The sequence below is a fragment of the Bufo bufo genome, chromosome 1 (assembly GCF_905171765.1).
Source record: "Bufo bufo chromosome 1, aBufBuf1.1, whole genome shotgun sequence".
In the NCBI taxonomy this organism is placed as follows: domain Eukaryota; kingdom Metazoa; phylum Chordata; class Amphibia; order Anura; family Bufonidae; genus Bufo; species Bufo bufo.
The window spans coordinates 482,818,817-482,842,976 of NC_053389.1; the positions used below are offsets into that span (position 1 = coordinate 482,818,817).

General features: G+C 41.9%; 1 protein-coding gene across 1 annotated transcript in view; it reads left to right on the forward strand.

Annotated features, from left to right (window-relative positions):
• Positions 1-22,554, forward strand: part of TPH2 (tryptophan hydroxylase 2) — a 375,446-nt gene extending 352,892 nt beyond the window's left edge. Inside the window, exons 10-11 of the mRNA XM_040410003.1 lie at positions 22,135-22,268; positions 22,367-22,554. Coding sequence (XP_040265937.1) covers positions 22,135-22,268; positions 22,367-22,541 — 309 coding nt within the window. The 3' untranslated portion in view covers positions 22,542-22,554. The remainder of the gene's footprint in view (positions 1-22,134; positions 22,269-22,366) is intronic.
• Positions 22,555-24,160: the final 1,606 nt, after the last annotated feature.

Genomic DNA, 24,160 nt, shown 5'->3' on the forward strand with positions numbered 1-24,160 from the left:
AACAGAATTTAGGGAAAAAAGGAAAGTCCCGGTAGAAAGGTGGTAAGCAAAGTGAAGCCAATGGACTGAAAAAGGAAAAATGAGAAATGTAGGAAAGAAGGGGAAAGATGTCAAAGGAATGGAACAGCTTAGGTTGAAGAAAAGGAACATGGATATCATCAGTGTCTCAAATGTAGCAGAGTTATGGACAAGGACTGTGAGGCTCTGAACTGAGAAAACCCTGCTGTACCTACCTACTTGCAGTATCAGCCCTAAACAGCTGAAAGGCACCTGGACGACAGTCCATACGCTACATAGATCTGGAGATGAACATACGGATCGGAACAAACACAAAAGCAGAGTTGACAGAAATGGGTCAAAACCAGACAGGCTACATAGTACCAAAACATGAGACAGAGAGTGGTCAAAAGAAAAGCTAGGGTCAGAAACACAGATTACCAAAAGCAGTACAGGAACCAGGAACAGGGGAACAATGCTACGGGGAGAAACAGAGCATTGCATCCCATTGCTAGGGATGTCGGGTCACTAGGGGACGTGGCTCAGCAGCACGTCTCTCCCTGCCTGGCCATGCTGAAGCTGAGGATCATGCTGCTGGACCCTGGACAGGTAAATTTATTACAATCAGAATCTTTGCTGCAGAGGGATAGATTGATGCTGTCACTACAGCATATCACAGAAAGGAGAACAAAAACATGAGCTTTACTTGGAAAATCATGGGCTACCTATACATGTATTTACACATTGACATGACCATTATCATTAACTGAACATCATAAATTTGTATACATTATGTAATAATGAAAATGCTTACTTGAGTGTCTTAGATTACAAGTAGAGATGAGCGAATCTAAGCTTTCAAAGTGGAATTCGATCCAAACTAATGCAACTAATGCAAATTTCCTCACGCTTCGTGGTAACGAATAGCAATTTTTCCTAAAATGGCGGCTACACGTGTGAAGACATGGGGCAAGGAACTCTGGTAAGGCGGGATGACCCATAATGCCCTGCATGCAGCCAATCAGCAGCCAGCCAGCCCTGTGATGTCACAGCCCTATAAATACGGTGGCCATCTTGGATTCAGACATTTTCCAGCGTTCGGAGTGCAGGGACAGACGTGAGAAGGCGCTAGGGACAGCAATAAAAAAAACTCATTGTGAACAAAAAAAAAGAAAAAATGTAGGGAAGTGTAGGGAAAGGATAGAGAGGAATCATTTTTACAGCATCTTAGTGCATGGAGAGATGTCAGAAGGCGCTAGGGACAGTGCTAGAAAAGCGATTTACAAGTGCAGGGAAAGATAATTTGGCGATCCAAATAGCCATTATACAGCTCTGTCATTCCAACAATTTGCTCATGGGGTGCAAGTGCTATGTTGAAAAGTTGGCTTATATCTGTGGAAAAAGAAAAATATATACGCAGTTAACTTCTGCAGCTATATGCGGTAAAAGCGTTTAGTGGAGTATTTCAGTACAAAAAAAAATATATATTCGCAGTTCACTTTTGCAGCTATATGTGTTGAAGGCGTTTAGTAGCGTATATCATTATAAAAAGAAAAATATATTCTCAGTTCACTTTTGCAGCTATATGTGGTAAAAGCATTTAGTGGCGTATTTCAGTAGAAAAAGAAAAATTTATACGCAGTTCACTTCTGCAGCTATATGTGGTGAAAGCGTTTAGTGGCATATTTCATTTAAAAAAGAAAGATATATTCTCAGTTCACTTCTGCAGCTATATGTGGTGAAAGCATTTAGTGGCATATTTCAGTAGAAAAATAAAAATATATACGCATTTCACTTCTGCAGCTATATGTCGTAAAAGCGTTTAGTGGCGTATTTCATTAAAAAAAATCGAAATACTGTATATAGGCATTTCACTTCTGCAGTTATATGTGGTGAAAGTATTTAGTAACGTACAGTGGGATACGAAAGTTTGGGCAACCTTGTTAATTGTCATGATTTTCCTGTATAAATCTTTGGTTGTTACGATAAAAAATGTCAGTAAAATATATCATATAGGAGACACACACAGTGATATTTGAAAAGTGAAATTAAGTTTATTGGATTTACAGAAAGTGTGCTATAGTTGTTTAAACAAAATTAGGCAGGTGCATAAATTTGGGCACTGTTGTCATTTTATTGATTCCAAAACCTTTAGAACTAATTATTGGAACTCAAATTGGCTTGGTAAGATCAGTGACCCCTGACCTACATACACAGGTGAATCCAATTATGAGAAAGAGTATTTAAGGGGGTCAATTGTAAGTTTCCCTCCTCTTTTAATTTTCTCTGAAGAGTAGCAACATGGGGGTCTCAAAACAACTCTCAAATGACCTGAAGACAAAGATTGTTCACCATCATGGTTTAGGGGAAGGATACAGAAAGCTGTCTCAGAGATTTCAGCTGTCTGTTTCCACAGTTAGGAACATATTGAGGAAATGGAAGACCACAGGCTCAGTTCAAGTTAAGGCTCGAAGTGGCAGACCAAGAAAAATCTCAAATAGACAGAAGCGACGAATGGTGAGAACAGTCAGAGTCAACCCACAGACCAGCACCAAAGACCTACAACATCATCTTGCTGCAGATGGAGTCACTGTGCATCGTTCAACCATTCGGCGCACTTTACACAAGGAGATGCTGTATGCGAGAGTGATGCAGAGGAAGCCTTTTCTCCGCCCACAGCACAAAAAGTGCCGCTTGAGGTGGGCTAAAGCATATTTGGACAAGCCAGCTTCATTTCGGAATAAGGTGCTGTGGACTGATGAAACTAAAATGTAGTTATTTAGCCATAACAAGGGGTGTTATGCATGGAGGAAAAAGAACACAGCATTCCAAGAAAAACACCTGCTACCTACAGTAAAATATAGTGGTGGTTCCATCATGCTGTGGGGCTGTGTGGCCAGTGCAGGGACTGGGAATCATGTCAAAGTTGAGGGACACATGGATTCCACTCAGTATCAGCAGATTCTGGAGACCAATGTCCAGGAATCAGTGACAAAGCTGAAGCTGTGCCAGGGCTGGATCTTTCAACAAGACAACGACCCTAAACACTGCTCAAAATCCACTAAGGCATTTATGCAGAGGAACAAGTACAACGTTCTGGAATAGTCATCTCAGTCCCCAGACCTGAATATAATTGAAAATCTATGGTGTGACTTAAAGAGAGCTGCTCATGCTCGGAAGCCATCAAACCTGAATGAACTAAAGATGTTTTGTAAAAAGGAATGGTCCAAAATACCTTCAACCAGAATCCAGACTCTCATTGGAACCTACAGGAAGCGTTTAAAGGCTTTAATTTCTGCAAAAGGAGGATCTACTAAATATTGATTTCATTTCTTTTTTGTGGTGCCCAAATTTATGCACCTGCCTAATTTTGTTTAAACAATTATAGCACACTTTCTGTAAATCCAATAAACTTAATTTCACTTCTCAAATATCTCTGTGTGTGTCTCCTATATGATATATTTAACTGACATTTTTTATCGTAACAGCCAACGATTTATACAGGAAAATCATGACGATTAACAAGGTTGCCCAAACTTTCGTATCCCACTGTATTTCAGTGCAAAAATAAAAAATATATGCGAAGTTCACTGTTATAGTTATTTGCGGTAAAAGCATTTAGTGATGTATTTCAGTACAAAAAGATAAATATATTCTCAGTTCACTTCTGCAGTTATATGTGTCAAAAGTGTTTAGTAGCCTATTTCATTACAAAAAGAAAAATATATACGCACTTGACTGTTGCAGTTATTTGTGGTGAAAGCGTTTAGTGGCCTATTTCAGTACAAAAATAAAAATATATACGCATTTCACTGTTGCAGTTACTTGTGGTGAAAGTGTTTAGTGGCCTATTTCAGTACAAAAATACAAATAACTTCTCAGTTCACTTCTGCAGTTAAATGTGTTGAAAGCGTTTAGTGGCCTATGTCAGTACAAAAAGAAAAATATATATGCACTTCATTGTTGCAGTTATTTGTGGTGAAAGCATTTAGTGGCCTATTTCAGTATAAAAATAAAAATATATACGCATTTCACTGTTGCAGTTATTTGTGGTGAAAGCGTTTAGTGGCCTATTTCAGTACAAAAAGATAAGTATACTCTCAGTTCACTTCTGCAGATATATGTGTCCAAAGCGTTTAGTAGCCTATTTCAGTACAAAAATAAAAATATATACGCACTTCATTGTTGCAGTTATTTGTGGTGAAAGCGTTTAGTGGCCTATTTCAGTACAAAAATAAAAATATATACACACTTCACTGTTGCAGTTATTTGTGGTAAAAGTGTTTAGTGGCCTATTTCAGTACAAAAAGAAAAATATATTCTCAGTTCACTTCTGCAGTTATATGTGTTGAAAGCATTTAGTGGCCTATTTCAGTACAAAAAGAAAATATATATGCTCTTCATTGTTGCAGTTATTTGTGTTGAAAACGTTTAGTAGCCTACTTCAGAACAAAAAGAAAAATATATACACACTTCACTGTCTTCACTGTTGCAGCTATTTGTGGTAAAAGTGTTTAGTGGCCTATTATCAGTACAAAAAGAAAAATATATACGCATTTCACTGTTGCAGTTATTTGTGGTGAAAGCATTTAGTGGCCTATTTCAGTACCAAAGAAAAATATATTCTTAGTTCCCTTCTGCAGTTAAATGTGGTGAAAGAGTTTAGTGGCTTATTTCAGTACAAAAATAAAAATATATATGCACTTCATTGTTGCAGTTATTTGTGTTGAAAGCGTTTAGTTGCCTACTTCAGAACAAAAAGAAAAATATATACACTCTTCACTGTTGCAGCTATTTGTGGTAAAAGTGTTTAGTGGCCTATTATCAGTACAAAAAGAAAAATATATACGCATTTCACTGTTGCAGTTATTTATGGTGAAAGCGTTTAGTGGCCTATTTCAGTACAGAAAGAAAATATATACGTTCTTCACTGTTGCAGTTATATGTGTTAAAAGCGTTTTAGTGGCCTATTTCAGTACAACAAGAAAAATATATACACACTTCACTGTTGCAGTTATTTGTGGTGAAAGCATTTAGTGGCCTATTTCAGTACCAAAGAAAAATATATTCTTAGTTCCCTTCTGCAGTTAAATGTGGTGAAAGAGTTTAGTGGCTTATTTCAGTACAAAAATAAAAATATATATGCACTTCATTGTTGCAGTTATTTGTGTTGAAAGCGTTTAGTTGCCTACTTCAGAACAAAAAGAAAAATATATACACTCTTCACTGTTGCAGCTATTTGTGGTAAAAGTGTTTAGTGGCCTATTATCAGTACAAAAAGAAAAATATATACGCATTTCACTGTTGCAGTTATTTATGGTGAAATCATTTAGTGGCCTATTTCAGTACAGAAAGAAAAATATATACGTGCTTCACTGTTGCAGTTATATGTGTTAAAAGCGTTTAGTGGCCTATTTCAGTACAACAAGAAAAATATATACACACTTCACTGTTGCAGTTATTTGTGGTGAAAGTGTTTAGTGGCCTATTTCAGTACAAAAGAAAAATATATTCTTAGTTCCCTTCTGCAGTTAAATGTGGTGAAAGAGTTTAGTGGCTTATTTCAGTATGAAAAGAAAAATATATATGCACTTCATTGTTGCAGTTATTTGTGGTGAAAGCATTTAGTGGCCTATTTCAGTATAAAAATAAAAATATATACGCATTTCACTGTTGCAGTTATTTGTGGTGAAAGCGTTTAGTGGCCTATTTCAGTACAAAAAGATAAGTATACTCTCAGTTCACTTCTGCAGATATATGTGTCCAAAGCGTTTAGTAGCCTATTTCAGTACAAAAATAAAAATATATACGCACTTCATTGTTGCAGTTATTTGTGGTGAAAGCGTTTAGTGGCCTATTTCAGTACAAAAATAAAAATATATACACACTTCACTGTTGCAGTTATTTGTGGTAAAAGTGTTTAGTGGCCTATTTCAGTACAAAAAGAAAAATATATTCTCAGTTCACTTCTGCAGTTATATGTGTTGAAAGCATTTAGTGGCCTATTTCAGTACAAAAAGAAAATATATATGCTCTTCATTGTTGCAGTTATTTGTGTTGAAAACGTTCAGTAGCCTACTTCAGAACAAAAAGAAAAATATATACACACTTCACTGTCTTCACTGTTGCAGCTATTTGTGGTAAAAGTGTTTAGTGGCCTATTATCAGTACAAAAAGAAAAATATATACGCATTTCACTGTTGCAGTTATTTATGGTGAAAGCGTTTAGTGGCCTATTTCAGTACAGAAAGAAAATATATACGTTCTTCACTGTTGCAGTTATATGTGTTAAAAGCGTTTTAGTGGCCTATTTCAGTACAACAAGAAAAATATATACACACTTCACTGTTGCAGTTATTTGTGGTGAAAGCATTTAGTGGCCTATTTCAGTACCAAAGAAAAATATATTCTTAGTTCCCTTCTGCAGTTAAATGTGGTGAAAGAGTTTAGTGGCTTATTTCAGTACAAAAATAAAAATATATATGCACTTCATTGTTGCAGTTATTTGTGTTGAAAGCGTTTAGTTGCCTACTTCAGAACAAAAAGAAAAATATATACACTCTTCACTGTTGCAGCTATTTGTGGTAAAAGTGTTTAGTGGCCTATTATCAGTACAAAAAGAAAAATATATACGCATTTCACTGTTGCAGTTATTTATGGTGAAATCATTTAGTGGCCTATTTCAGTACAGAAAGAAAAATATATACGTGCTTCACTGTTGCAGTTATATGTGTTAAAAGCGTTTAGTGGCCTATTTCAGTACAACAAGAAAAATATATACACACTTCACTGTTGCAGTTATTTGTGGTGAAAGTGTTTAGTGGCCTATTTCAGTACAAAAGAAAAATATATTCTTAGTTCCCTTCTGCAGTTAAATGTGGTGAAAGAGTTTAGTGGCTTATTTCAGTATGAAAAGAAAAATATATATGCACTTCATTGTTGCAGTTATTTGTGTTGAAAGCGTTTAGTTGCCTACTTCAGAACAAAAATAAAAATATATACACTCTTCACCGTTGCAGTTATTTGTGGTGAAAGCGTTTAGTGGCCTATTTCAGTACAAAAGAAAAATATATTCTTAGTTCCCTTCTGCAGTTAAATGTGGTGAAAGAGTTTAGTGGCTTATTTCAGTACGAAAATAAAAATATATTCATCGTTTTTAGGGGTGTTTTAATTTTCTTTTAATTTATTTAGTTCAGCTAAAAGCATGTCAAAGAGAGAAGTGCCAGTCCATGCACAGAGTAGTGGCAGAGATTGAAATGTTTCTTGCACAGGCAGAGGTCACAGCCCAAGTGACATCAGACACCCCCAGCCAACAGTCGGTGGGTTCATCAGACACAACCCTTAGTTGGCATGGCCCGGGAGCAGGACCTGTGCCCTCACCTGTCCTCAACCTGCCTCTGTCCTTTCCTCCACTAGGCGGGCAAGTAGTGATGAGGAGAGTGGCGTGGGAGCTGGTGTTGTGAGCGCTCAGGCTCCTGACCCAGAGACGCTTGAGGAGGACATCAGTGACGTGCAGACAGTACTCGATGATGATGATGTAGCTGATCACACTTGGGAGCTGGGTGACGAAGGGGCTTAATTTATTTTAATTTATATAATAATGTAATATTATAAAATCCGGTGTCTCCATGATAAATTTGCAGCGTGTGGCTTTTACACACTATCAAAATAATCCTTCAGCGGGGCGAATAGATGCCGGATGACCGGGTTGCTCCATGAACTTCCCAGGAGTTTCTTTCGGGAGCAGCGGTTCATTTCTGAGACGTCTGTATAGTGCGGGGGGAATCTGAAGACCCTGTCCATCTACGTGCACCACAGGATGTCCTCCTTCCCATCAATGATGACTGGGAACTCGTGATGTTTTCCCTGACGAAGAGAACAGGGGCTGGTAGTTATGGTTTGAATCTTGATGAACTTCGCGACTCTTCCGGGCTCCAGGCAATCTTGAAGCTTTGTCTTCTCATTGTCTGTAGCTACTAGAGGCCTGTTCATGCCAGGCAGGTTCCCCCAGAAGTATCCGATACCACACTTGCATCAATCTTGAAAGGATTCGTCTCGAGGTGGAGAGACATTATTTTTTGGAATGCTTTCTCCATCGCAACCACGTTCTCGAATAACCAGAACACTGGCCTATTCTCTCCTATCTTAGGCAACACTTTATTGAGTACTCGTGGAAAGTCAAAAAACAGTTGTCCACTGCCCCCATAAAGTTTTTTCCAGTGCGGGTTAACCACAGATAATTCATTACAAGGACTGCCGTCAATTATCAGATCGAATTGTCCCCATTCTTCAATCTGTTTCCTGGTTATATTCTGTATGTCGCCCACATATACAATCTGCCCTGGATGGCGTACCCATCCTATCGTGACGGCGACCTCACAGACCTCTGATGCCATATATGGCTCAAAGTTGATTCTAAGCTTTTTCCATGATGACTGGGAACTATTGATGTTTTCCTGATGAAGAGACCAGTGGCTGGTAGTTATGGTTTGAATCTTGATACACTTCGCGACTCTTCCGTGCTTCAAGCAATCTTGAAGCTTTGTTTTCTCATTGTCTGTAGCTACTAGAGGTCTGTTCATGCCAGGCAAGTTCCCCCAGAAGTATCTGGCTCAATGAGCAGCCGATACCGCACTTGCATAAATCTTGACAGGATTCGTCTCCAGGTGGAGAGATATTGTTTTTTGGAATGCTTTCTCCATCGCAACCACATAGTCGAATGTTACCGTTGCCTCAGGCTGGCTGAGGGTTGGACCGCTTAGATGTCCTTGTCCCCGAATTCTAGAGAGCGCTGTTAGGTTCCCTTTAGCAGTCATCCATGCTCCTGTAAGTGTAGATGAAATCCAGAGAGCTCTGACAAGGGCTAGTGATTAGTGATGCTCTACAAAATGAGTCAAAGCACGAATTGAGGGTAAGAAGCAGAATCTCCCTTTACTGAGGGCTACCCACCCGTATTTATGCAGGTCCCCATCTGGTGGACACTCCCCTAGGGGGACCAGATGGAAGACTGTGACACAGGACAGATAAACAACAATTCAGGACACACAGACACAATACATCCCCACATACAATGTCACAACCATTACAGTAAACATAGACATGTAACACACCCACAGATAGCTCCGGTCTGAGTGCATATTATTAGGTAAATGGCACTCAGACTACACGAATACAGTAGAATCGCCATGGAGCCAAAGTCTTTACTTTCACATAGTCTTTCGTTATCCGAATGGGCTCCATGGCATAGCAATCTGAGGTATCACTGTTCAAATCGGGCAAGTACCAAATGACCCGGCTATCATGTCTTAAATAACCGAATTACATTGTTGCAACAAAGTATCAGCCAGAGTGTAACTTTAACATCGAATAATGAGAAGACTGGCCGATTCTCTCCTGTCTTAGGCAACACTTTATTTTTTTAATTAAATGCAATAAATATTTAATATTAAATGGAACCAAAACTTCATTAAAATTATAATAAGCTAAACTTAAATTCGCCAATATATTATCCCAATCGTCAATGGAAATTCCCGGACATTTAATTTGACAAGCCTTTTGTGCCGGAGAAGGTGTATTATTAAATCATGCAGAGCCGAAGTGGCCTCCTCATGCTGCTGCCACCTTTACAATCTCTTGTCGTTTTGTGCTACTCTGTGGCCTCCTCATGCTGCTGACACCTCCACAATCTCTTGTCGTTGTGCTACTCTGGCCTCCTCATGCTGCTGACACCTCCACACTTTGTCGTTGTGCCACTCTATGGCCTCCTCATGCTGCTGACACTTCCACAATCTCTTGTCGTCATGCTACTCTGTGGCCTCCTCATGCTGCTGCCACCTCCACAATCTCTCATCGTTGTGCCACTCTGAGGCCTCCTCATGCTGCTGCCATCTCCACAATCTCTCGTCGTTGTGCCACTCTGTGGCCTCCTCATGCTGCTGCCACCTCCACAATCTCTCGTCGTCCTGCTACTCTGTGGCCTCCTCATGCTGCCGACATCTCCACAATTTGTCGTCATGCCACTCAGTGGCCTCCTCATGCCGCTGGCACCTCCACAATCTCTCGTCGTTGTGCTACTCTGTGGCCTCCATATGCTGCTAACACCTCCACAATCTCTTGTCATCGTGCTATTTTGGCCTCCTCATGCTGCTGACATCTCCACACTCTGTCGTCATGCCACTCTGTAGCATCCTCATGCTGCTGATACCTCAACATTCTCTCGTCGTCGTGCTACTCTGGCCTCCTCATGCTGCTGAAACCTCCACACTTTGTTGTCGTGCCACTCTGTGGCCTCCTCATGCTGCTGACACTTCCACAATCTTTCGTCGTCATGCTACTCTGGCCATTCTCATGCTGCTGGCACCTCCACACTTTGTCTTCGTTCCACTATGTGGCCTCCTAATGCTGCTGAAACTTCCACAATCTCTCGTCGTCGTGCTACTCTGTGGCCTCCTCATGCTGCCGACATCTCCACAATTTGTCGTCATGCCACTCAGTGGCCTCCTCATGCCGCTGGCACCTCCACAATCTCTCGTCGTTGTGCTACTCTGTGGCCTCCATATGCTGCTAACACCTCCACAATCTCTTGTCATCGTGCTATTTTGGCCTCCTCATGCTGCTGACATCTCCACACTCTGTCGTCATGCCACTCTGTAGCATCCTCATGCTGCTGATACCTCAACATTCTCTCGTCGTCGTGCTACTCTGGCCTCCTCATGCTGCTGAAACCTCCACACTTTGTTGTCGTGCCACTCTGTGGCCTCCTCATGCTGCTGACACTTCCACAATCTTTCGTCGTCATGCTACTCTGGCCATTCTCATGCTGCTGGCACCTCCACACTTTGTCTTCGTTCCACTATGTGGCCTCCTCATGCTGCTGAAACTTCCACAATCTCTCGTCGTGCTACTCTGGCCTCCTCATGCTTCTGCCACCTCCACAATCTATTGTCGTCATGCCACTCTGTGGCCTCCTGATGCTGCCGCCACCTCCAGACACTGTCATTGGGCCACTCTGTGGTCTTCTCATGCTGCTTCCACCTCCCGACTATGTCATAGGTCCACTCTGTGGACTTCTCAAGCTGTTCCCACCCTCCCCACTTCATGACTGGTCCACTGCTTTGGCTTTCGGCCTGGCTGACATCATCATTTATTTGACCTTTCTTCTGATCTGTCAGAAGGAAGGAAAAATTAGACGCACACCGCATCCTGTCTGTGTAGCATCTGTACGGCCTGTATGGTCCCATCAGAATTGGCTTATGATTTGGTAGCCAAAAGTAGGAGTGGGTACAAAATACAGAAGACATGCAAATATTCCATTCACGTGTCATCTCTGTTTTAGATCCACTCCTGTTTTTTTTGGCATTAGCAATACTAAAGGATTATTGAGCAAATGCTGAACGAGTTAAGGCGTATGCTCCACAGACAGGATCCGCTTTTTGTGGGTTATTGTTCTGACAGATTAGAGGAAGGGCAAATTAATCAGTGACGTCAACACAAACTTACTGCTGACACCCTCTCCACTCTGTCAGGGGGGCTCTACTTGTATAAGCGTTTAATAGAACACGTTCTGTAGATATCTATGTGGAATCAGCTGACGATGGTGTAAAAGGAGTGCGCTTCTTCATGGTGCTAACATCGACCTGTAAGGCTGAGTTCATACTTGAGTTATTTGGTCAGTTTTGGCACTGTGACTGCCCAAATAAGTGAAGTGTGCAGTGATTCTAAGAGCTACGTCTGTCATGCATGTTACTGGAAGACACAGTATTCTACACCACTATAAAGGCTCTCTGCAGCCAGGAAATAGCTGTTTTTTAACGTAATTCGCCGCGAATAAATTCGGCGAACCGGCGAATCAAATTTTAGAAAAATTCGTTCATCTCTAACTACAAGCATGCTGTCCATACTCATTCTTAGTCAGCAAAAAGTAAAAGAGTTCTGACTTGGCTCAAAAGCATGCAGAAAGAGGATGACAATTCAAGTCTTCGAATGAACTGAATAGCTAACTCTTACCTGAATCGTGACTACTAATGTAAATTTCAACCACCATTTAATGCAGATAAGTCGAATGGGACAGGTTTAATGTATTTTTAAAAATCTTAAATTAAAATACCATAGTTGCAAGTATTCTGTATGCCCTCACTCTATTTGTTTGACTATGATCTTTAAAACCACCCAAGAATTGGTGACATTGAAATATGTTGTGATACTGATTCTGCTTTGGATGAAAGGAACCATGTCCCTGCCAAATGGAGCTTGTCACTTGATATCTATGTGTAGGATTATATGAAATCGATTTTAGCTTTTCCTTTGTCAGGCTTTTCAGTTATACGTAGGGAGCCTGAAGGGCTTTAAGTGCAACATCTGTATCAACATCTTTGTTATTATGGTCAAGTAGGTTAGCAGAGCATTCAGTTTCACTAGTCGCCACTTTTTCTGCTTGCCAGCATGTAGAGATCTCCAGGCTAAGAGGCCATAGCATACTCTGGGTTTTATTTAGAGGCGCTGTCCTCCATTCAAGATAATGCATGAATCCAACAATTTTTAATCTTTTAGGATCCAGGAGCGTTGCCCTTCAGTTTGACCACTTAACCATAAAAATACACCACTGATCATGCACATCCCTCCATGAAACCATTTTTTAACCACCTCAGCCCCCAGTGCTTAAACACCCTGAAAGACCAGGCCACTTTTTACACTTCTGACCTAAACTACTTTCACCATTTATTGCTCGGTCATGCAACTTACCACCCAAATGAATTTTACCTCCTTTTCTTCTCACTAATAGAGCTTTCATTTGGTGGTATTTCATTGCTGCTGACATTTTTACTTTTTTTGTTATTAATCGAAATTTAACGATTTTTTTGCAAAAAAATGACATTTTTCACTTTCAGTTGTAAAATTTTGCAAAAAAAACGACATCCATATATAAATTTTGCTCTAAATTTATTGTTCTACATGTCTTTGATAAAAAAAAAATGTTTGGGTAAAAAAAAAATGGTTTGGGTAAAAGTTATAGCGTTTACAAACTATGGTACAAAAATGTGAATTTCCGCTTTTTGAAGCAGCTCTGACTTTCTGAGCACCTGTCATGTTTCCTGAGGTTCTACAATGGCCAGACAGTACAAACACCCCACAAATGACCCCATTTCGGAAAGTACACACCCTAAGGTATTCGCTGATGGGCATAGTGAGTTCATAGAACTTTTTATTTTTTGTCACAAGTTAGCGGAAAATGATGATTTTTTTTTTTTTCTTACAAAGTCTCATATTCCACTAACTTGTGACAAAAAATAAAAACTTCTATGAACTCACTATGCCCATCACGAAATACCTTGGGGTCTCTTCTTTCCAAAATGGGGTCACTTGTGGGGTAGTTATACTGCCCTGGCATTCTAGGGGCCCAAATGTGTGGTAAGGAGTTTGAAATCAAATTCTGTAAAAAATGACGAGTGAAATCCGAAAGGTGCTCTTTGGAATATGGGCCCCTTTGCCCACCTAGGCTGCAAAAAAGTGTCACACATCTGGTATCTCCGTACTCAGAAGAAGGTAGGGAATGTGTTTTGGGGTGTCATTTTATATATACCCATGCTGGGTGAGAGAAATATCTTGGTCAAATGCCAACTTTGTATAAAAAAATGGGAAAAGTTGTCTTTTGCCAAGATATTTCTCTCACCCAGCATGGGTATATGTAAAATGACACCCCAAAACACATTCCCCAACTTCTCCTGAGTACGGAGATACCAGATGTGTGACACTTTTTTGCAGCCTAGGTGGGCAAAGGGGCCCATATTCCAAAGAGCACCTTTCGGATTTCACAGGTCATTTTTTACAGAATTTGATTTCAAACTCCTTACCACACATTTGGGCCCCTAGAATGCCAGGGCAGTATAACTACCCCACAAGTGACCCCATTTTGGAAAGAAGACACCCCAAGGTATTCCGTGAGGGGCATGGCAAGTTCCTAGAATTTTTAATTTTTTGTCACAAGTTAGTGGAAAATGATGATTTTTTTTATTTATTTTTTTTTCATACAAAGTCTCATATTCCACTAACTTGTGACAAAAAATAAAAACTTCCATGAACTCACTATGCCCATCAGCGAATACCTTGGGGTCTCTTCTTTCCAAAAAGGGGTCACTTGTGGGGTAGTTATACTGCCCTGGCATTCTAGGGGCCCAAATGTGTGGTAAGGAGTTTGAAATCAAATTCTGTAAAAAATGACCTGTGAAATCCAAAAGGTGCTCTTTGGAATATGGGCCCCTTTGCCCACCTAGGCTGCAAAAAAGTGTCACACATCTGGTATCTCTGTATTCAGGAGAAGTTGAGGAATGTGTTTTGGGGTGTCTTTTTACATATACCCATGCTGGGTGAGATAAATATCTTGGTCAAATGCCAACTTTGTATAAAAAAATGGGAAAAGTTGTCTTTTGCCAAGATATTTCTCTCACCCAGCATGGGTATATGTAAAATGACACCCCAAAACACATTCCCCAACTTCTCCTGAGTACGGAGATACCAGATGTGTGACACTTTTTTGCAGCCTAGGTGGGCAAAGGGGCCCATATTCCAAAGAGCACCTTTTGGATTTCACAGGTCATTTTTTACAGAATTTGATTTCAAACTCCTTACCACACATTTGGGCCCCTAGAATGCCAGGGCAGTATAACTACCCCACAAGAGACCCCATTTTGGAAAGAAGAGACCCCGAAGTATTCGCTGATGGGCATAGTGAGTTCATGGAAGTTTTTATTTTTTGTCACAAGTTAGTGGAATATGAGACTTTGTATGAAAAAAAAAAAAAAAAAAATCAGCATTTTCCACTAACTTGTGACAAAAAATAAAAAATTCTAGGAACTCGCCATGACCCTCACGGAATACCTTTGGGTGTCTTCTTTCCAAAATGGGGTCACTTGTGGGGTAGTTATACTGCCCTGGCATTTTCCAGGGGCCCTAATGTGTGGTAAGTAGGTAAATGACCTGTGAAATCCTAAAGGTGCTCTTTGGAATATGGGCCCCTTTGCCCACCTAGGCTGCAAAAAAGTGTCACACATGTGGTATCGCCGTATTCAGGAGAAGTTGGGGAATGTGTTTTGGGGTGTCATTTTACATATACCCTTGCTGGGTGAGAGAAATATCTTGACAAAAGACAACTTTTCCCATTTTTTTATACAAAGTTGGCATTTGACCAAGATATTTCTCTCACCCAGCATGGGTATATGTAAAATGACACCCCAAAACACATTCCCCAACTTCTCCTGAGTACGGCGATACCAGATGTGTGACACTTTTTTGCAGCCTAGATGCGCAAAGGTGCCCAAATTCCTTTTAGGAGGGCATTTTTAGACATTTGGATACCAGACTTCTTCTCACGCTTTGGGGCCCCTAGAATGCCAGGGCAGTATAAATACCCCACATGTGACCCCATTTTGGAAAGAAGACACCCCAAGGTATTCAATGAGGGGCATGGCGAGTTCATAGAATTTTTTTTTTTTTTGGCACAAGTTAGCGGAAATTGATATTTTTTATTTTTTTCTCACAAAGTCTCCCGTTCCGCTAACTTGGGACAAAAATTTCAATCTTTCATGGACTCAATATGCCCCTCACGGAATACCTGGGGGTGTCTTCTTTCCGAAATGGGGTCACATGTGGGGTATTTATACTGCTCTGGCATTCTAGGGGCCCTAAAGCGTGAGAAGAAGTCTGGAATATAAATGTCTAAAAAATTTTACGCATTTGGATTCCGTGAGGGGTATGGTGAGTTCATGTGAGATTTTATTTTTTGACACAAGTTAGTGGAATATGAGACTTTGTAAGAAAAAAAAAATAATAATTCCGCTAACTTGGGCCAAAAAAATGTCTGGAGCCTTACAGAGGGGTGATCAATGACAGGGGGGGTGATCAATGACAGGGGGGGTGATCAATGACAGGGGGGTGATCAGAGAGTCTATATGGGGTGATCACCACAGTAATTGATCACGCCCGTGTAAGGCTTCATTCAGACGTCCGGATGCGTTTTGCGGATCCGATCCATCTATCAGTGCATCCGTAAAAATAATGCGGACGTCTGAATGGAGCTTTACAGGGGGGTAATCAATGACAGGGGGGTGATCAGGGAGTCTATATGGGGTGATCACCACAGTCATTGATCATGCCCCTGTAAGGCTTCATTCAGACGTCCGGATGCAGTTTGCGGATCCGATCCATCTATCAGTGGATCCGTAAAAATCATGCGGACGTCTGAATGGAGCTTTACAGGGGGGTAATCAATGACAGGGGGGGTAATCAATGACAGGGGGGTGATCAGGGAGTCTATATGGGGTGATCACCACAGTCATTGATCACGCCCCTGTAAGGCTTCATTCAGACGTCCGGATGCGTTTTGCGGATCCGATCCATCTATCAGTGCATCCGTAAAAATCATGCAGACATCTGAATGGAGCTTTACAGGGGGGTGATCAATGACAGGGGTGTAATCAATGACAGGGGGGTGATCAGGGAGTCTATATGGGGTGATCACCACAGTCATTGATCACGCCCCTGTAAGGCTTCATTCAGACGTCCGGATGCGTTTTGCGGATCCGATCCATCTATCAGTGCATCCGTAAAAATCATGCAGACATCTGAATGGAGCTTTACAGGGGGGTGATCAGGGAGTCTATATGGGGTGATCACCAGTCATTGATCATGTCCCTGTAAGGCTTCATTCAGACGTCCGGATGCGTTTTGCGGATCCGATCCATCTATCAGTGGATCCGTAAAAATCATGCGGACGTCTGAATGGAGCTTTACAGGGGGGTAATCAATGACAGGGGGGGTAATCAATGACAGGGGGGTGATCAGGGAGTCTATATGGGGTGATCACCACAGTCATTGATCACGCCCCTGTAAGGCTTCATTCAGACGTCCGGATGCGTTTTGCGGATCCAATCCATCTATCAGTGCATCCGTAAAAATCATGCGGACATCTGAATGGAGCTTTACAGGGGGGTGATCAGGGAGTCTATATGGGGTGATCACCACAGTCATTGATCACGCCCCTGTAAGGCTTCATTCAGATGTCCGGATGCGTTTTGCGGATCCGATCCATCTATCAGTGCATCCGTAAAAATCATGCGGACATCTGAATGGAGCTTTACAGGGGGGTGATCAGGGAGTCTATATGGGGTGATCACCACAGTCATTGATCACGACCCTGTAAGGCTTCATTCAGACGTCCGGATGCGTTTTGCGGATCCGATCCATCTATCAGTGCATCCGTAAAAATCATGCGGACATCTGAATGGAGCTTTACAGGGGGGTGATCAGGGAGTCTATATGGGGTGATCACCACAGTCATTGATCACGCCCCTGTAAGGCTTCATTCAGACGTCCGGATGCGTTTTGCGGATCCGATCCATCTATCAGTGGATCCGTAAAAATCATGCGGATGTCTGAATGGAGCTTTACAGGGGGGTGATCAATGACAGGGGGGTGATCAATGACAGGGGGGAAATCAATGACAGGGGGGTGATCAGGGAGTCTATATGGGGTGATCAGGGGTGATCAGGGGCTAATAAGGGGTTAATAAGTGACGGGGGGGGGGGGGGGTGTAGTGTAGTGTAGTGGTGCTTGGTGCTACTTTACTGAGCTACCTGTGTCCTCTGGTGGTCGATCCAAACAAAGGGGACCACCAGAGGACCAGGTAGCAGGTATATTAGACGCTGTTATCAAAACAGCGTCTAATATACCTGTTAGGGGTTAAAAAAAACACATCTCCAGCCTGCCAGCGAACGATCGCCGCTGGCAGGCTGGAGATCAACTCTCTTACCTTCCGTTCCTGTGAGCGCGCGCGCCTGTGTGCGCGCGTTCACAGGAAATCTCGCGTCTCGCGAGATGACGCGTATATGCGTCCAGGCGGAATGAATCAACCACCTCCAGGACGCGTCTGTGCGTACAGCGGTCCGGAGGTGGTTAAAATATTGATTTGCCTCTTGTATCCTATAGTTGAATATGGTAATTTACATCTGTTTACAGATAAATGCCAATTTATCATGAGTAGGCCTGAAATGATTACTCGATTGAATTTAATAATTCGACGCAAAAAAATCCTCAGTGTTTGTGTCATGTGACCACGGAGCGGGAGTGAAGCACTTGCTATTTCTTACCGCTCCGTGGTAACCCGCCGGCGCGTACCCCGCTGCACTTTCTTCCTGACACATCGTCAGATCATAGTGCACGTAAGCGCGCACTAGGACCCGACTATGTGAGACGTCAGGACGACAGTGCAGCCAGCTAAGAAGAATATGGAGGAGCTGTGGAGTGGGACTCCTACTGGAATGGTAAGTACTGTCGCTGGGGACATGGCTAGGAGGGGCAGTTAATGGCACTGGGAACAAGCTGGTGGCACTGGGGGGCAGTTGGTAGCACTGGGGGGCAAGATGAGGCAGCTGGTGGCACTGGAGGGCAAGCTGGTGGCACTGGGGGCAGTTGGTGGCACTGGGGGGCAATATGGGAGCAGCTGGTGGCACTAGGGGGCAAGCTGGTGGCAGTTGGTGGCACTGGGGGGGGCAAGCTGGTGGCAGCTGGTGGCACTGGGGAGCAATCTGGTTGCACTGGGGGGAAGTTGGTGGCACTGGTGGGACTTGGAGGCAGTTGGTGGCACTGGGGGGCAAGCTAGTGGCACTGGGAGGGCAAGCTGGTGGAACTGGGGGGCAGTTGGTGGCACTGAGGGGAAAGTTGGTGGCACTAGGGGGACAAGCTGGTGGCACTGGGGGGAGGCTGATGGCACTGGGGGGAGCCTGATGGCACTGAGGGGGCAGCTTATGGCACTAGGGTGGCATCTGATGGCACTGGGGGGAAATCTGGTGGCAGTGGGGGCAGCTGGTGGCACTGGGGGCAAGCTGGTGGCACTGGGGGGCAAGCTGATGGCACTGGAGGGCAAGCTGATGGCCTAATCATGAGGGTATTTAGTGTCAGAAATACACTCTATGTGTCAGAGGTATTTACCATCCTGAATGCTGCTCCTATGACATGGACTCACTGATTTATAATTATTTATGATGCTGCGTGTTCCTGCATGATCTCAACTCTAATGAATTGTTCTCACATAATGTTGTCAGTACAAACCATTAGAGTTGAGGTGGAACAGGAACACACAGGATCAAAAATAATGATAACACCGTGGGTCCATGTCATGGGAGCAACATTCAGGATCAGAAATATCTCTGACATACAGAGCATATTTCTTGTACTGGATGTGCTCGTGTTAAATTGGCCAATGAGCTTACAAATCATGGACTACAGTAGATCAAAATTATATTTGGAATTCAAACAAATGAAACATTTCACATAAAATATACAGTACTGTATAAAAGTTTTAGGCAGGTTTAAAATAAATGCTGCGAAGAAAGAATGCTTTCAAAAGCAGCCAAACTGGAGACAGAGAGATTAATTGCCAAAAAGAGTAAAACTAACCCTAAAATGTGCTTCAATTATATAAATGGTAAAACGTATAAATCTAATGGTGTCTGCCCTTTACAGAGTAATGAGGTGGGAGTTGCAGACAGTGATGAGGAGAAAGCAAAGCTATTAAATAATTTTTTTTCTCCACTGTATTCACTATTGTATTCTTAAAAAGATTAAAATAGACAAATTGCTGTAACCAGATGGCATACACCCCTGTATCCTAAGAGAATTGAGTAATGTCATAGCCAGACCCTTATTTCTGATATTTAAGGACTCTATATTGACAGGGAGTTTTCCACAGGATTGGCGCATAGCAAATATGGTGCCAATATTCAAAAAAGGTCCAAAAACAGAGCCCGGAAACTATAGGCCAGTAATTTTAACATCTGTCGTGGGAAAATTGTTTGAAGATTTTCTAAGAGATGCTATCTCGGAGTACCTCAATGAAAATAAGCAAATAACGCCGTATCAACATGGCTTCATGAAGGATCGGTCATGTCAAACTAATTTAATCAGTTTCTATAAGGAGGTAAGTTCTAGACTTGACCTCGGCAAATCAATGGATGTCATATATCTTGATTTCTCCAAAGCATTTGACACTGTACCACCTAAAAGGTTAGTATATAAAATGAGAATGCTCGGACTGGGAGAAAATGTCTGTATGTGGGTAAGTAACTGGCTCAGTGATAGAAAACAGAGGGTGGTTATTAACGGTACACACTCAGGTTGGGTCACTGTCACCAATAGGGTACCACAGAGGTCACTATTGGGCCCTTTTCTCTTCAATATATTTATTAATGATCTTGTAGAAGGCTTGCACAGTAAAATATACATTTTTGCAGATGACACTAAACTGTGTAAAGTAATTAACACTGAAGAGGACAGTATACTACTACAGAGGGATCTGGATAGATTGGAGGCTTGGGCAGAGAAGTTGTATTCCCCTTAAATGAGGAAAATTTGCTTCTATCTCTGGATCAGCTTGCTGGATAACAGGCTGAACTGGATGGACAGATGTCTTTTTTCAGCCTTATACACTATGGGGGGCATTTATCAAACTGGTGTAAAGTAGAACTGGCTTAGCTGCCAGTAGCAACCAATCAGATTCTACATTTCATCTATGTTACTATTTTAGAAGTAATATATTTTCTCTTGTATTATATTTATGCTGTTTAAAATATCAGTAGAGAAAAATAGAATAATATATATCCAATGGGGGAAGATATTTATTAATCAAAATTTGCATCAAAACTGGGGTATGGTCATCGTACCACATTTATGAAAGCATTTTGGACACTTTTTTTTTAATTTGTCTAACAAAGGTGGTTGGCTTAATGAGAAAGGAAGTGTGGTTTGTCAAATAGGGGTGTGGGTTTAAGTTGTGACAATGTGCGTCCAAATTTCACCATAATGTTGATGTAAAATGTTGGCCCAAAGTAAGCCAAGGAATAGGTTTTATAAACTTAGACAGTCTGAAGATGTACCAGATTTATCATCCATCATCAGACACTGATAAATATGGCACATCTTTCGACCATCTAGTCTAAATTAGACAAGATTTATAAATTTGCTCTAATCTGTTTTTGTAGGTTAACTATTTTATGACAGCAGCAGTTCTATGTAGCTGGTACTGGATTTAAAAAAATATATATATATTATTCGACTATGGAAACAACATTTTATTTCAAAACAACTGAAATTGGAATCACTGCTTGGAATACTGGAAATTTTACTGTAGAGGATGATTTACATATTGGGTAATCAGACAATAAGTCTTATGTCAGAGATATAGGTGTTCTCCTATAGCGAATCTAGAGTAGAGGGATCATTCTATATATAACAACATAGATGTAATGTTTTAAGACTTGTGTCATTGTTGCATGTAATATGGGAAATCTCTGTCCCCAAGTATAGCAACTACACATCTCTAAGTTAAATGGTTTGGCCAATCTGTGACATTGATACCATCAAAGATAGATAGGTGTTGGTCCCTATCTAGAGAACAGGGCCCATGAAGTTAAGAAGAGCACACTGTGCATGTGTGGCATGCTCTCCAGTCATCACCATGGCGTTCTGAACATAGCCAAGCAAGCAATTTCGGCTACTTTCTGAGGTCCCACATTGGTGAATGGAGAGTGCACCATGCAAGCGCGACCACCTCTGCATTTACAACTATGGACCTGCTGGAAATAGCTTCCTATAGCGGTGATTGGAGAGTGCACAGCACAAGCTCGGTCACCTCTGCATTTACAACTATGGACCTACTGGAAATAGCCTCCCATAGCGGTGATTGGAGAGGGCACCATGCCAGCGCGGCCACCTCTGCATTTACAACTATGGACCTGCTGGAAATAGCCTCCCATAGTGTTGAATGTAGGATGGCCTCGGATGAAAATCTGGTCTCTGTTCACTTTGGGTGTTAGCTTCTGTAGACAGAAGCCGGTCACAGATGTAGACCCGTACCTATCTGACACTGATTGCATATCCTTGGGACACACTGTCAATGTCCCAGATGGCAATACCCCTTTAATGATAAGAGTAGCTTAAATATCCTGCATCACGTCTTCAAAAATGAGGCAGAATAAACTCATCTGCTCATAAAATGTTCCTAATTCTAGAACAAGTAACTCGTGATTTGTTTCTTCTCATTTCCTAAAGCACTATTTTAAAAGGTGTGTTTGGTTTTTCCTTTTGCAGCACGCCTTGTCTGACAAAGCCATTGTGAAAACGTTTGATCCGAAAACAACGTGCTTGCAAGAATGTATTATCACCACCTTTCAGGATTTGTACTTTGTGTCAGAAAGCTTTGAAGAAGCGAAGGAAAAGATGAGGTTCATTCATTTATTACAAAACAAGGAAGTTTAAAAAACATTTCATCACTTCTGATATGATTCTAATTCATTTTTTCCTCTGTCTTTAAATCCCATAGAGAATTTGCAAAGTCAATCAACCGTCCTTTCTCAGTGCACTTCAATCCCTACACCCAGAGTATTGAAATCCTAAAGGACACCCGCAGCATTGAAAATGTAGTGCAAGACTTGAGGAGCGACCTGAACACTGTCTGTGATGCTTTAGCAAAAATGAACAAATATTTGGGGATATAGAGCGAATCTGATATTCTGTGGACTGATAAAGGCGTCCAGGCTCTTTCAGCTTTACTACCTGGACATAATCTCTATAGTAATGAATTCTCTCTTATTTCTCCTTTGCAATATATGAATTTTTTAATTCATGTAAAGTACTCAAGTCATAGCACACTTATACCCAAAACCTGTGTAGGATGGATAGTCATGTCAAGCTTACAAGATCTAGACAGCAGGGATCTGGGCTGCTGTAGGCTGATGGAGGTGGAATGAGTCCGTGATTTAGCTGACACAGTGCTGGTCTTTATGGAGGTGAGAAAGTAGTCACCACTGAATTATATCTTTAAAGGGGTTGGCCACTATATAAGTACTTTACACAACATTGTTGGAGGCAAGGTAAAAAATCTGCTAATCTTTTTATGGTAAGCCACGCCCCTTGAGCCCCGCTATGCCGTGCAGCCAGTTCATCCATGCCTTTATTGTAACTCCACATGCGCTGCTCTCCTAATCTGCCTAAGAGCAGCGCATGCCCAGTCTGCCCCTGCCACTTGCGTGCTCCCTGTTCCGTCTCTGACAGGAATCCGCTGTTAGTTATGTCAGTACAAACAGCTTATTCCTCTCAAGAGTTTGGAGCAGGGAGCCTAGTAAGAGCACATCTAATGTCCTGTCTACAATGAGGGTGGTCCCCGGACGATCGCTCTAATTGGCTAGTCTGTACAGACTAGTCAATCACAGGCCGTGACTGTGGGGATCAGAACCTTCTAAAATGTGTGTATATATAATATCTACCCCTGTGGGCTCCAGCCGCTATTGTGCCTCCTTATTTCAGGATGGCCAGGCAGCGCTGCTGTTCACCCCTCCGCCCCACCTCCCGCCCTGATCTGTTTCAGGATGGCCGAGCGGTTAGCAGAGTGTCAGCTATAATATACAGCTCACACTCTGCTTGTAACGGCCGACATCGGTGTTGGCACCGATGCTGACCGTTTAACCCCTTCCATGCTGCGGTCCATAGGGACTGCTGTATGGAAGGGGTTAAGAGATAGAGGGAGCTCCCTCCCTCTCCCATCGGGCTGCTGCTGTGCTGTGGCAGTGGCCCAATGCTTGATGGGTTAACAGAGGGAGGGCGCTCCCTCCCTCCTCCATCGGGTGCTGCGCTGCTGTGGCAGCGTCACGATGGTTGCCATGGCAACCGGACGCCTTCAAAGGAACATATTAGGTATCGCTGCGTCCATAACAACCTGCTCTATAAAATACCACATGACCTAAATCAGATGAACACCGTAAAAAAGATAAAATAAAAACGGTGTCAAAAAATCTATTTTTTGTCACCTTCATCACAAAAAGTGTAATAGCAAGCGATCAAAAAGTAATATGCACCCCAAAATAGTGTCAATCAAACCGTCATCTCATCCTGCAATAATGATACCCTACCTAAGACAATTGTCCAAAAAATAAAAAAAATATGGCTCTCAGACTATGGAGACACTAAAACATGATTTATTTTTTGTTTAAAAAATGATATTGTTGTGTAAAACTTTAGTAAAATAAAAAAAGTATCCATATTAGGTATTGCCGCATCCGTAATGATCTGCTCTATAAAAATACCACATGACATAACCCATAAAAACTGTGCAAAAAAA